At 37.2% G+C, this 15,952-nt stretch overlaps 1 protein-coding gene across 4 annotated transcripts in view; it reads right to left on the bottom strand.

Moving 5' to 3' along the window:
• Positions 1–15,952, bottom strand: part of pde10a (phosphodiesterase 10A) — a 296,991-nt gene that overhangs the window by 91,095 nt on the left and 189,944 nt on the right. For 3 of the 4 annotated variants that reach the window (XM_052012872.1, XM_052012873.1, XM_052012875.1), the window contains 2 exons: positions 4,077–4,105; positions 2,192–2,312 (listed from right to left, as the gene is read on the bottom strand). In XM_052012872.1, the coding sequence (XP_051868832.1) occupies positions 2,192–2,312; positions 4,077–4,105 (150 nt within the window). The remainder of the gene's footprint in view (positions 1–2,191; positions 2,313–4,076; positions 4,106–15,952) is intronic. The other variant, XM_052012876.1, reaches the window with a different exon arrangement.

The raw sequence follows: 15,952 nt of genomic DNA, 5'->3' as shown, positions 1-15,952 counted from the left end.
TGGTCACGATTACTGTGTTTAATTTTCTTTTAAATAAAAGTTCCACATTATTCAATTATCTGAATGTAAATACTCTGGTTAGCCCTAGTTTACCTGTTCTCATAGGCACTTGAATTTGCAATCCCAAAATGATTATAAAACTAAAATACTAAAATTTTTTGGTCAGGAGCAAATAGCCGAAAGAAGAATTTCAAACAGACAAATGGCTGGTACTGCCTTATCAGTGGATTGAGGAAATTTATCCAGTGTCACCACAGAGTAGCCATTTGCTCACAGATTCAACCCATTTACTAAATATATGAATAGATATCATGGATCTCAAGCAAAAAAAAACTGCAATTCTAATGTATTTAATTTTGTGCTCCCAGGGATCAGTGTAGTTGGAGTATGTTTTACATGAAGTAGAAGTAGGGGAATTACATCAGTTTACTGTACAGAAATAAACTCTTCTGCCCAAAAGATCTATGGCAGTATCTATCAACAATATGCTCCTTCCCACAGTCTCAACCCAAGGAGCCTTCTGCACCTTTCTTTCTCATGTTCATAACTTTTAAAGGCATCAGTAATATCAAGCCCTACATTCTCATCACTTGTTGAAAGATATTTCTCTTGAATTCTCTACCAGATTTACTAATGGCTCCTCTTCAGTTATCCTATCAAAACAGTTCCTAACTTTAAAGATTTTCCTCAATGTTCCTCTTAGACTTCTCATGAGAAAGCTACCTCAGTCAAATCAGTCTTTTCTAACAGTTATTCTGAAATGATCCTTGTACATTAAACTTACCAGTATTTCTACAGTCATTTTGTGAAATAAAGGTCAGTACATGTTAATCTCCTCATAAATACAGATACAGATATAAAGAAATTATTTGATTTTTTAACATTTTGCAGTCATTTTGCCTATTTTAAGCATTCATCCTAATTATTTTTGGTAGTTTTCCATCTATTCACGGATTATTTTTTTTTAGATATTTTTGACATATTAATTTATTGTTTCATTTACCTACTAATTCTTTTTGGCTCCTTTGCTACCTCTTTAAACTGCATTTTTGCTGACCTCTTCACTCTTGTCTATGTACCGTGTATATATTTGTCATTTTATTTAGTTTCAATTTTGCCTTCAACTCGTTACTCAAGGTATTTTATCATTAGTTAGCTTTCTCCTCTTAAAGAGGAACATATTTTTCCTTATTATTACTGATCAATTTTAAAACAAATCCCTTTACATGTTACTACCTTTCTAGTTTATCCACCCCAGTTCCATCTATACCAACTCAAAATTAGATTTTCCATAAGTACTCACATCTTTATCAGTTATTCCCTAAGTTTCAATGCTTTGATTGTTATCTCGCATTCCTACACATCAGCTCTGGGTGACTTCACATTTGGAGATGTCACACAGCAATTTTTTTTTTGTTGTGTTTCTTGCATACTGTCCTGTGCACACTGCAAAAATTACATTCCTTTTGACTTTTCATCAACTCCTCAGGACAGTTTACTTAGCTGGGATGGAGGGGAGAGGGAGAGTGCAAATTCTGGTAGAGAACGAGTAGCTGACACATTGCATGATTATTCTATGTCTTGCATTTATTTCATATAATTGCCTACATATTTCTTTCTCCACGTCTGGTCATCTCAAGGAAACCCTATGAGAGCAGACAAATTCTTATGTTTTATTTTAACACCCCCACCCCACCCTCTTTTATCCATAATGTGAGTTGAGTCCTCTTATTCCATTGTTTACCCGGTTAAGGAAGTAGATAAGCAATTCAAACCATTCCATTGTTTTGTTTTGATACAAAAAACAATTTAAATAATAACAAAATTAAATTTCCTCCAGCAAAGAGACGTGCACTATACAAATCTGGTAGAACAGAATTATGTTATAGTTTTTACAGTGCTCAGGTGCCTTAAATGTCAATTACATTTCATAGATTTCACCAAAGGAACTGAATGAAAATTTGAACGACTGATCAAACTGTAAATTTTCTGGGCATTTTGCAATGTCAGTAATTTTGGAACACCATTGATGGGGGTCTAAAATATATATATAGATCTCTCGCACAACCACTTGGATAGAGAAAACAGTAAGTAGCCCATGGGAAGGAAGGGAAAATAAAAATAAACCCTTAACCTAAAAACCTAATTGGGATCCTGTATAACTATCCACATGCAGGAGTTCATGCCCTACCTGTTTTTATGACGTTGGACAATTCATACAATAGTAGTTTGTTGTCACCGCCAACGTCCAGACGCTGTTCTAGGTAGGAATTTAATTCATAGACCACTGCCTGAATGTTGCTTTCCAAGTACTAAGTAAATTAGAGGAAATGATGCATTACCTTTGAAAATGAACAACTTTTCAACACTTGCAATCATCAAAAAAAATCAAAACCAAAGTAAAAACAAAATCAATTAATTGATAGTAAGACTTTACATAAACTATTAAGTCTTAGAGTACTAATTATTGTTATGGCCAAAATATAACTATCAAAAAGAATAAGCAGTTCAGTTTTTGATTTGCTTGGAAGTCATAGTTAAAGTTTAAAAAAAATCCAAAGGTCACGAAACAAAATTGTCAAAGTCACATATTTTTCTGTGCTTATAATATATTAGAGAACAGAATAAAATTAACACATTCTGACAGCATAAATGGCAGAAAACACTTTATAATTATTTTAATTAAATTTCTATGGAACACTGCTGGGAGCAGATATGAAATACAGATATTAATTACTCTGCATTCCTACATGTGACTTCTAAAATTCATGGGTACAGTGAGAAATATATTTTGAAGTATACAGAATTTCTGAATTTTAATTAATATATCATCTTAAAATTGGGTTTACTGGAAAATGTTAGATACTTTAAAAATGCCTCCACGACGTCCACTATCTGAACTGCAAACCTTTATAGCTTAGAGAACACAAATTTTACATGAAGAAACTATTGCAATTAAATTTTGCTTTTTGAAGCATTCATTTATAAACTTTATTAGTTGTGTGATGTATTTTTTAAAGCTTGAATTGATTAAGTTTTAATCAACTTAAATGAATAAGAAAAATATTTCAGAGATGTGCAGAGCAAAATCTGGTTACATATTTGCCCAAACTATCTTTGGTAACGTTATCAACAGGAGAAACATTAACTTAGGACCACCAATTATACAATTGACACACTAATTTCAGGATGTCTTCTGGATGCATGCTGATATTTGTACATTAGAAGATTATGATCCTCAAAATTTTTTTTGATATTTTTGAGGCATTTTGTGGGGAGGGGGTGGGGGGGGGGAGAAAGGAGTAGGAGCAGTTACATTGATTTATATGTCATAGATTTCTACTCAATTTCAGTTTTGGATTAAGGGAAAAATGTTCTACAAATTGAAACCCTAGTCTGATATTCTGCGGTCCAGCATGTTTTGAATCTGTAGTTCAGACCTAGACTAATTAATGAATTCGAACTAAGATCTAAAATTAACTAAGATCTGCACTGATCTGTAAACTAATTAATCCACAGTATAACTTTTGCAATCTCAGCTGGAAGCATTTCTAACTTTGGGAAACTTCAGGTTACAGACAGTTCTCAGAATTCCCCAGCTTCCTTTCCCCATATCTGTCCCACCATACTTAAATAGAACAGTTCTCCTACTCAGAGGAAGATGATTGGGAGGCATTTTCTGTGGTCTGGCACTAGCCAGGTCTCAAGGGTGCCAGACTAGACCAGTTCAACCTCTACTACTTTGGAAAGAGATTTCCAATCTGTTGATTTGTACAACTTAAATCAAGGACATTTTAGCTAATTGGGAATTTCATCGAATCATCAATCCAAATATTATTTCTGGTATTTTAAAATATACTCCTATTTTATCAAAACTAGACACTTGGCAAGGAATATTCCCAGTGATCTATTCAGAAAGGACTATTTTTTTTCTGCTCAGTTTTCTGCAGTTCAGAGGCACACAAATCCACACTAAGTGTTTCTCCTATATTAACTTAGTCAGATGCACAAAAATGCTGTCACATAATCAAACAATTACAAGCTACATGGTGGAACATCATTACTCATGCACTTACCCTATTAGTTTCCTTGGACAAGGTGTCATCTGTTAGAAACCAAAAGAAATTATTAATCATCAAAAGAAATTTGACTTTATAAATATTATGAAAATAATACCAGCATTTAGTTCTGAAGACATTTTCTATAAGATAATGCCAAAGTTTTCTTAATCATCCTTCTTTCAAAGTAGCTGTATGAGACTATTCTCTGCAATTGTCTTATTCAGCTACTTTGCACCAGACCAAAGTTACAGATTTTCTTCCAAAAAATAAAGGGAAGCCACGGTATTAGGCACATTAACTAATGTGTATAATATAAATAAAAAGGGAATATTGTCATAGCATGAGGCACTGACTAGATTCTACGCAGAGTCATGACTGGACACTTAGAGATAAAAATCACTATACACAAGAACAGCAAGTTGAGAAAACTGTATACAGTAAAAACTCTAAAAATATGCTACCCCATTGATTGGAAGTCCTGATGGTTTGGCATCTGGCTCACCAGGTTCCATTTACTGTGCCCTGTTTAAGGCATGGAAATCCAGATTCCTGCACTTACTTTAAACTCTCAAAGGCCCCGTTTCCAGCTCCCTTTAAACTTACCATATTTAAGGGAACTGAGTAACATATAGAAGTGAATATAACTGTGCAGGGGTATTAAAGCATAATATCCAATACTCTAGAAAATCTGTCAGTCCATTACTATGAAAATCTCAAGGGTGCCGAATTATCAAAGTTTTACTATAAATAGCACACTGTTACATTTTTAAAAATATATTTATATATAAAAGAGAACAGAAGATATGGCTTAAATGGGACTGGTAGGGGTCAACACCAATAATAAAAAGGTACCAAAATCTTGTGCATTTTCTCCTCCTAAAATGCATAGCGTTCATATGGAAAGAGGAAGAACTGATCTTTTTAGTAGTTATGGAGGACTGCACAGGTGAGGGAATTGGATTTTTCTACCATTACTGAGCTTAATATTCACATGTGTCTAAACATTATGAAACTGTGTAACAAACAAAATGCTGGACTGCTGACCAGTGTCCAAAGCAAAGTACTGCTTAGTTATAAATCTGGAAATGTAAAATTATCACTCTTCACAACAATATAGAGGATGGCATCATAGTACAAAACAAAAAAAGCAGTATAGATATTTTAGTAGATTCCTGGAGAAGATACTTGAACAGAACTACTGGTATATTGTTAAATAAACCACAAAGTTATTCACTCGATGGACTCAAATAGAAATTGATATTGTAACTCACTGCTATTTTTTCAATAATCTATGAAGTCAGAAATGTATTATTGAGCTATAGGAGAAATAATTGACCCTTGCATCTTTTAGCTTAAACTTTTGGTTCAGTTTGTCTTTCTTCCCCCTCAGTTATCATGAAATTTGGCAAATTTGGATTTTCTTGATTATTAAAGAGCTTAAGATGAACCCACTAACTTGCAGAAAGTTGTCCATTATTGCTGCATTTTCACTAATTTGGGTTTTCCACCACGCGATCGAGTTATCCAGTCATAAAACATGTGCATCAACAAATAAACTGATCAGTCTATGCACAATATACGCATTTTAAATGCTAATTTAGAATTATAGAGCCATACAGCACAGAAAACAGACCCTTTGGCCCAGCTCACCTATGCCAACCTAGTAGCCCAAGTAAGCTAATCCCACTTGCCTGTATTTGGCCCATATCCCTCTAAACCTTTCCTATCCACGTACCCATCCAAATGTCTTTTGACCTTGGCTACTTACCTTATCTATGTCTCATGATTTTACAAAACTCTACAAAGTCACTCTTCTGCCTTCTATGCTCCAGGGAAAAAAGTCCAAACCTATCCAACTTCTCCTTATAACTCAAACCAGTAACATTCTCATAAATCATTTTGTACCCTTTCCAGTTTAATGACATACTTCTTATAGCAAGAACTGTACGCAGTACTCCAAATATGGCCTTACCAACACCTTGTACAGCTGTAACATAACGCCCCAACTCCTGTACTCAATATCCTGACTGATGAAGATAAGCATGCCAAACAATTTCTTCACCACCCTGTCTACCTGTATCACCACTTACAAGAAACTATGTACCTGCATGTCTCAGTCCTTCTGTCCTACAACACTCCCCAGGGCCCTACCATTTACTGTGCAAGTCCTGCCCTTGTTTGTCTAACCAAAATACAACACCTCGCATTTATCGGAATTAGAATCCACCTGCCATCCCTCAGCCCACTGGGCCAGTTGATCAAGGCTTTATTATAATCTAAGATAACCTTCACCAATTTTAGTAAGTTTGTGGATGACACTAACTATACCACCTACATTCTCATCCAAATTGTTAATATAAATGACGAATAACAGTGGACCCAGCACTGATCCCTGCAGCACACTGCTGGTCACAGAATTCATCTGAAAAACAACCCTCTACCACTATCCGTTTCCTACCTTCAAGCCAATTTTGTATCCAAGTGGCTTGCTCGCCCTGGAACCCAAATGATCCAACCATCCAGACCAGCCTTGTCAAAGGCCTTGCTAAAGTTAATATTTTACCAATCATACATCTTTTTCGAAGATAAATGTATGGTTGGTAAAATATTGAAAATAGTTATGTATCCATATGTAAAAAAATAAATTCAGAACTTTCTCTTTTAAGTAGATCTTTGGTGGGGGGTGGTTGGAGATGGGGTTCCAGTTATTAGTGATAAAACAAATCAAGCCCTAGAAATAAATTTTCTTTTTAGAACATATTATTTATAAATAAGTAGCTTTGGGTACATGTGCTGGGATGCACCAGAACTCCCGCTAGTAATCCCTCCATAGCTGCAGGAAGTGATGAAAATCTAGGTGAAGGTAATCAGTTTATTATTGTCACATGTACCAAGATACAGTGAGAAACTTTGTTTTGCATGCCATCCAGACAGATCATTCCAAACACAAGTACATCGAGGTAGTACAAAGGGAAAAGCAATAACAGAATGCAGAATATAGTGTTACAGTTACAGAGAAAGTGCAATGCAGGTAGGCAAATAAGGTACAAGGGCCACAAGGAGGTAGATTGAGAGATCATAGTTCCTCTTTACTGTACAAGAGGTCCAGTCAAGAGTGTTATAATACCGGGATAGAAGCTGACCTTGAGCCTGTCGATACACATTTTCATGCTTTTTATCTTCTGCCAGTGGAAGGGGGGAGAAAAGAGATGGGAGGGGTCTTCGATTATGTTGGTTGCTTTCCCGAGGCAGTGGGAAGTGTAGACAGAGTCAATGGAAGGGAAGCTTTTTTTCGTGATGGACTGGGCTGTGTCCACAACTTTCTGCAATTTCTTGACACCTTGGGCAAAGCAGTTGCCACACTAAGCTGTGATGCATGCTTTCTATGGTGCATTTATAGAAATTGGCGTGGGTCAACGGGGAGATGCCGAATTTCCATAGCCTTGAGGAATTAGAAGCGCTGGTGTGCTTTCTTGGCCATAGCATCTATGTGGTTGGACCAGGAAAAGTTATTTGGTGATATTTACATCTAGGAACTTGAAGCTCTCAATCATATCCTCCTCAGCACCACTGATACATACAGGAGCGTTTACTCCGACCCTCTTCCTGAAGTCAATGACCAGCTCTTTTGCTGACATTCAGGGAAAGGTTGTTGTCTTGACACCATGCCACTAGGTTCTCTATCTCCTTCCTGTCCTCTGACTTGTCATTGTTTGAGATCTAGCCCACTACAGTGGTGTCATCTGTGAACTTGCAGATGAAGTTAGAGCAGGATCTGGCCACACAGTGTATAGGGAGTAACGTGGGGGCTGAGGACACAGCCTTACGGGACACTGGTGTTGAGGATAACCGTAACGGAGGTATTGCTGTCTATCCTTACTGATTTCAGTCTATTGGTCAGGAACTGAGGATCCAGTTGCAGAGGGAGGTGCTGAGTCCTAGGTCCAGGTAGATAAAGCAGTAGTAGAACAGAGTAAGGTTTTCACAGTATAAATCAAAGGAGGAGGGAGTTTGAATTATTATTGCGAATTATTAAGACAAGAAGTTGACTGAAATGGTTCTACTCCATTTTCTTCTCCACCTAAATGTTCAACATGAAGAGGTTAAAAGATTAAAAACAAAGGTAGCCTTATCATAATGCTGACCATGTAAAAGTAAAAAGTCTTCATGAAAGTTCACACTTCCTGCAACAGTGTCCTCTCAGACTTTTCCCCTCTTTAATATCTGTCACTCTGAAATTTATACATTCATCAGTCAAGGCACTGAATATAGAAATTGGGATGTTATGTTGCAATTGTACAAGACATTGGTGAGGCCGCATTTGGAATGTTGTGTTCAGTTTTGGCTGCCTGCTATAGGAGAGATGCCATTAAGCTGGAAAGAGTGGAGAAAAGATCACAAGGATGTTGCCAGGACTAGAGGGACTGAGTTATAGAGAGAAGTTGAGCAGGCTAGGACTTTATTCATTGGAGCGTAGGAGAAGTGGGGGGGGGGGGGTGAGAAATGATCTTATAGAGGTGAAAAAATACCATGAGGGGAATAGACATGGTGAATGGACTGTCTATTTTCCAGGGTTGGGGAAATCAAGATCTGGAAGGCATAGATTTAAGGTGAGAGGGCAGAGATTTAATAGGAACCTGAGGGGCAACTTTTTCCATCCGGAGGGTGATCCGTACATGGAATTAGCTGCCAGAGGTAGTGGTTGAGGCACGTACATTAATAGCATTTAAAAGACACTTGGATAGGTACATGGATAGCAAAGGTTTAGAGGGAATTGGGCCAAACGGGACTAGCTTAGATGGGCATCTTGGTCAGTATGGATCAGTTGGGCCAAAGGGCTATTCTTACCTCTAGTTCTTACAACGTTTGTCCCACTGATATATGGAACCATTCTCCACAGCACAGGCTATCTAAGACTCATAGTGATCATGTCTGTCATCTTTTACTCTCGGTGACTACTATTCCAGCTTCAAAATGCAGGTACAGCCTTGGCTCTCTCTGCTATCCCTTGCCATTGCTTTGACCCCTTACCTTTCAACACATTATTTAAATCTTGGATCTTTTCTTTGCCCATCTTTGTCAGCTCACCTTAGAATATTGCAATAGCTCTTTCTGATAGTAACGTGGTGGACAAACAAAAACTCTGTAAAGCATGTGCTGTACTTTTAGAAAAAGCAGAGTTTAAAAAAGGTAAGCTTGTTACCAGGCCTAAGCCGAAAACTTACTGTGCCATTCTCGGGACTAAAGGTGGAAATATAATGAGAATTAAACATTGGCGTGAAGTATGGAACTGTTTGTAAGTTCTAAAGCACATCATATGAAGGATTTACTAATTGTGTCAGGTTTAATTTACTGGCTACCATGGTGGAAGACATGAATGAAAGGCCTCGAGCATGCAAAGCCTTTTCCATAGCACATAACACCGTGTCTGATACTCGACTGAACTTGCTAGCATTGGGCCTACAAACAAAATGTTCATGACTGATTGCTTAACATGCCTTTAATAGTGCTAACAAATTTCTAGGCATTAGCATGGAACACTGGAGGGAAAAAGTATGAGCATATCAGATGCAAAGTTCTGCACATAATACTTTGTCAAACATTTTAGTTTATCTGGAAATTGTCATTGAGAAAGTACCAAGAATTTATATTACCTTTCTAGAAGAATTCAGTAATGATGAAAAAAAAAGAAAATGAAGCAAGGCTTTAGATGAGAAGAATAAAAAGATCTGAGTCTAAAAAAAACATTATTCCATAAATAGGAGTGCTAAAGCAATGTTTGATGTAAAGCTCCACCTATTTATCTTAGCATTTAATTGTTACTTTTGTGAAAATGTTCTGAGTATGCCCTTTTGTTGCATATTTATTGGATTACTTGTTATGTTTATTTTTCTGCAACATTCTGCTTTTAGTGATGCTGGAGTTCCTTTAATTTTGCAGGCATGTGTTCTGTGATGAGATAAGTCTGACCAGTATGAGAGAAGTTGATTCAAATTGTGTAAGCTCTGTAAAAATAGCCTTTGTGTTGTACAGATCCGTCAATTTATCAATTGATGCAAGTTCCTCTGATTTCGTCAAAGACTAATTGGGGCTGTATTTCAGCACACAGCTATCTTGATATATTTTTCTTAGCTGATACTTGGAGATGTTCTTTTCAGATGTTAATCTATGTTAAGTAAAAACACTGCAATTTTGATCACATGCATTGATTTAACAGGCATTCTAAACTACATTACGAAAATACAGTGTTTGAACTTCTACATGTGAAAAATCTGACTCAGACATTTCCTGACTGAAAGGAAGGGAAAATCTGTACATCTTATTGAATATCTTGTAGCTGTGGCCATTTTTGTCTGTTTCAAACCCGCTATTTCATTATAAACACATTAACTCATGACCAAATAGGTCTAACATATGAGTGGATTGATCCAATTATCACAACTTATAATGATGCTTCATCTGAAATCTACACTTGCTCATTACATGTCAACATGTCAAATATTAAATGATTTCAAGCTGCTGCTGTGCATGTTTTGATCACCAAAGGAAAAATTGTGCTATGCAAATAAGTTACTTAACCAACCTCACACTCTGTGACTGGTGCTTAGTACTAATCAATTTCTCTCAGTGGTCAAGTCAAATATATCAGAAACAGAATCACAGAGATCAGGAAAACATCAACTTTTGATTGACACAATTACCTGATTTTAGTTGGACTAGCTATATGATGATCTAGGCATGAAACATTCAAAGATCAGTAAAATCAATTTCACCACATTAAAATTTATCCATAGTCCTAACATAAAGCTAGATTTTTACTGACAAGGTCATCCTGCAGAGTTGCCCATGGTTAAGCATGGTCACTTGAATACAAGTTTTTAAAAAGAGCTTGCTCACAAAGTACTATAAAATCCACTGTATATGTTGCAATAGTGCATTTAACTCTTCTCTTTTGGGGACTTCAATTTTAGAAAAATATATTTCTTCAATATAAATTTAATTTGTTTTCCCCCATAGTTTTTTTTTGTTCAGGAATTGCAACCCCATTTATCCGATTAATAATGTACTATTATGTTTTACAATTTTATTATTTCAAGTTTAGTAAAATTTGAACAAACATGAACTTCTAGATATCATCAAGTAGTGTTTTGAAAAATAAATGACTAATTCTTCCATGCTTAATTTTATTAAATGAATACACAGGGAAATAATCATACCAGCATACAAGCCCCTTGCAGAAATACCCAGGAAGTAGACAAGTACTCCAGTTTTAACAATAAATGGAAGTGCTACTTTACAACGGGACTGTAGAAGCAAAACAAAAAAAAACATCAGAAAGATTAAAAACCAAACTGTGAAACTGAGCACAAAAACTGGAAAAGGAGAGAACGGCATTGGTTAGGTCAAATGGTCAAGATATTGCTAAAAGAAAAATAACAATTATCACCTAAGGGAGAGGAAAAAGCAACTCTCTCCAAAATAGTTGATGAAGGGAACAAGATAATAAATTAAAGCCCAACAAACTTAAAACAAACCTATCTATTCAAAAAGGGAGGCAAACAAAGGCTCGACATGTACAGCACACCACAGGGAACATCAAATAAGAATGCAAAGTGTCATGATTAACATTATAAAAACCCTGAGGATGCAAGTAAATTATTATAGTAGTCAAAAGAGAAAAAGACTGGTCTAAAATAATTTACAGATTGTTGGGTCCATCAGGGATCTTCCCAATAATGCTTAATCTTGCACTGAATATTAAGTTTTCTCACATAAATCAAATCCTTTTGACTGTGTACCCAAGGCTTTTATATGGAGTGGACAAGCAGAAAAGGATATTACTGGGAAAGAGGGAGGAGAACAGGAGGGAGGGTCAAGGAGGAGGTTAGTCAAGTTCTTCAGTTTTCATTACAAATCTATTTACAACAATACAAAAACAATGAAATTGGACATAATTTGGTACTAATAAACCAGCAAATTTATCCAACTTCTTAAACATAAGCATGCACAGATAATTCACAGCATTTGGTAACTCCATATATGGTAACCATCATGATGTATACTTTTCAGGGACAAAACATTAAAACAAAATAAATCTAGTTCTCCTCATTCCAATTTGGAAAATGTCTTATTTGAGTATGCATGTACTTCAGTATTCCATCACATATTAATTCCAATGACATACAACAGAATTCACCAATTACAGACAAAGAACATACTCGGACTTCAAATTACTTTTGAATAAATCAATAAAGACTAGAAGTTTCCAGCTCAACAGTCTCCAAGTCACCATATCCAAGGACCACATCTTACCGATGACACATGAACTGCATTTGTAAAATCAAAACATTTTAATAATGAAGCTATAAAAATTGCAAGCTTTTATAGTAAATCAAAATAATGAAGAGTTACAGCAGAATTTTACAAAACTGAGCAAGACTGCCATCTTCGGCCAAATTAGGGAGAATTTTGGTCTATCAAATAAAGCCCACAAGGAACCAGATTGAGTGTCTGAATTTATTTCACATTCTTTAGCTAGCAGACAAAGTAAATGACGACAATAACATTAGCTAGTTCTCAATAATAATCCAAATGCCAGAAGTGAAAGTACTATCCCACAACTATATATCTAATTTGGCAAATAATACATATTAGAGCATTATCTGTAGGTCTGTGCCAGTGGTGTTCTGCAAGGATGAGTGCTGGCACCTCTGTTGTTTGTGATAAATAATTTGGATGAATGGGTTGGTTAGTAAGTTTGCAGACAACACAAAAATTGGAGGAGTTGTGGACAGTGAAGAAGTTCGTCAAAGGATACAAAGGGTATAGACTAGTTACAGACATGGATGGAGCAATGACAGATGGAGTTTAATCTGGGCAAATGTGAAGTGTTGCACTTTGGGAGGTTAAATGTAAGGAGCAAGTATACAGTTAATGGCAGGACCCATAACAGCATTGATGTACAGAGGGATCTTGGGGTCCAAGTCAATAACTCCCCAAAAATGGCAGAGTGATTCTAGTGGTAAGTGATAGAGTGGTAAAGAAGTTGTATGGCATGCTTGCCTTCACTGGTCAGCATAAGAGTCAGGAAGTCATGTTGTACCTGTATAAAACTTTGTTTAGGCTGTATGTGAAATATTGCATTCAGTCTGGTTACCCCATTAAAGGAAGGATGTGGAGGCTTTGGAGAGGGTGCAGAAGAGGTTTACCAGGACGCTGCCTTGATTAGTGGGTATTACAAATAGAGAGGTTGGACAAACTTGGATTGTTTTCTCTGGAGTGTTGGAGGCTATGGGGAGACCTGATAGAGGTTTATAAATTCATGAGGGGCATAGATTGATTAGACAGTTAGAATCTTTTTCCCAGCTTAAAAATGTCAAATACTAGAAGACGTAGCTTTAAGGTGCAAAGGGGAAAGTTTAAAGGAGATGGGCAGGGCAAGTATTTTTTATTTTACAGAGAGTGGTAGGTGCCTGGAATGCACTGCCAGGGGTAGTGGTGGAAGCAGATATGATGGTGGTGCTTACAAGGCTTTTAGATAGGCATGTGAATACGCACAAAATGGAGGGATATGGATCATGTGCAGACAGAACGGATTAATTTAATTTGGCATTGACACAGACATCATGGGCTGAAGGGCCTGTTCCTGTGCTGTACTGTTCTATGTTCTATACTGTCATGTGATTTTCTCTTCATGATTGCAGCCAAGCTGATGGATGCTTGCCCCCTTGGAGTGAAGGTCGCTCTTTGCTGCAGAATTCTAAGCCTAGATGTCCTTGTTCATACTGCATCACTTTGCTGTAAGCAGCAGCAGTCTGAATTAGTTGGCTAGTGGGCCACCACAAAATCTCTGTTGAAGCACAAAATACTGTCATCCTGAGAGCAGAATATACACTACACGGACTTACTAACTCCTTGACCTGGGCATCAACAGGGCTACAGATCTGTTGGGAGATCTGATTATACACATGCTATCAGCCTTGAAGCTCAGCTTGATTGGCAGCAAAATGAGCCTCATCAGTAGTCATCTCAGTAACGACTGCAGCACTCAAATGTTTGGTGACCTCCATTTCAATAGAAGTTGTTTCTTCTGCTGTAAGATGCATCATTCCTAGGTCCACGCGTGTTGACAAAGAGTTGCCACCTCAACCATACTGCAAAGGATAAGCTCCAGGCTACATGCAAAGAATTGTGCAGCATTGAAGCTGGACCCCTTCATGCTCTTTGACATCTCCAGCAGCCATTCAGATGGGTAAGACAAAACCTTAAGCATTTCCACATTCATTTTCATCAAATTTCCTCTGTAACATTCCCCATCAAAGCCTTCGTCTGACACAGAAATAGTGTGTGAATTCACCTTCTGGGAAGTTAGCATACAAGGTATTCTTACTCCCAGTCTGAATGCTGTCCACTTGTGAATGGTGACTCACTGCATCAGATCCTTTAGATTGGAATGCCAGGTTCGGATCTGGTAAGTGAATGGTAGTTACAGATGCAGTGACTTTGTCTTCCTTAGATTTCTGCAGCTTATCAGGCAGGACCTAACCTAGTGACAGACCTTGAGTGTACAGTATAATGACACAAATAAAATCAAAAGGATCTCATTAAAATCATCAGGACATGACCAGGAAGAAAAGGTTGTGAGATAAGGGAAAGGTTTGGAAATGAACATAACAATTGTCTCAATGATTCACTGGCAAGAACTGGCTGTGGTGTAGCAAGGGCCACAATTACCAGCATCCTCTCTTCCAACTAACTGATCCTCTGCACATGGAAGGGCTCCCTCCAATTTCTGGGTGCAGCCAGCAGTTGAGAACAAACTTCATAGAGCAAAAGAGAGTGAAGAACGTATGAGCAAGGGATAGAAGTGGCTTCCGTGGTTCAATGGAGCATGTAACATGTGAAGCATCACTGTAGTAATTCACACATTGCTAGGTGGGATTTGTTGCTGTCTCCAATAATCTTGATCATACTTGAAGTCATTAAACTCTCTTGGGATCAGATCTACAGGACATCACTCCAGGCATTGATTTCTCTGGTCATTTCCTCCCACTCACAATCTTGGAGTGCTTCCTGCACCCCTAACATGCAGAATTACCCTGAAACTGTCCACCTCCTTCACTAAGATGCCCACTCTCATACCTGCACTGCCATTCTTCTGAGTGATGATCTTCAAGCTGCATGATGACATCAGCTATGGTCAGATTCAATGGTTACTTCCCCTTAAGAGGTATTTAAGAAATATGGCCTTGCCATCAGCCAGTGCTTCTTAGTTCTGCAATATTTCTGTATGTTAATGAGAAGCAATGAAACAACTTGGTCTTAGTCCCCAGAACAGTACCACATTACTGTACTGTTTAATGGTTGCCACAATATCAATTTATGGTTGTAATTTGAAAAAGTTAAAAATTTTAACAAAACATTTAACAAATTTAAAACTGCTATCTTGAACCTTTATTCAGGACAATAGCTTTCTTGACTATATTACTTTTGTATTTCTATTGTAATAATGATGCTGAAACACTGGAGAACTGAAAAATGAAAAAGCACTCCAGGTCACGGTGCTCCTGTAAAGTGACCAGGTTCTAACTTTTTAAAATACAATTAATTGATCATCACTCCAAAAGACATAAATAAACAAAACTACATTCAAAGTAGCAAAATGGTGGAGAAGAAATGGGAAAGAGGCAGGAATATTGGAGATAAGGAGATGATGGTCAAATAATTTGTAGATTTAAGAGCAATCAGAAGAGGGAAGGAAGCAGGTATGAGGGAAGGGAAGGTGGAAGAAAGATGACGGTATTTGCATCAAAGAGAAATGGGGGGAGGGGGCATTCGTAGCTGACAATAGAGGATATGGGGTCGTGCCAGATATGGAGGCTAGCTTATGC

This window comes from Pristis pectinata, chromosome 3 (assembly GCF_009764475.1).
Source record: "Pristis pectinata isolate sPriPec2 chromosome 3, sPriPec2.1.pri, whole genome shotgun sequence".
Taxonomy (NCBI): domain Eukaryota; kingdom Metazoa; phylum Chordata; class Chondrichthyes; order Rhinopristiformes; family Pristidae; genus Pristis; species Pristis pectinata.
This window is presented reverse-complemented; position numbering and strand designations above follow the sequence as displayed.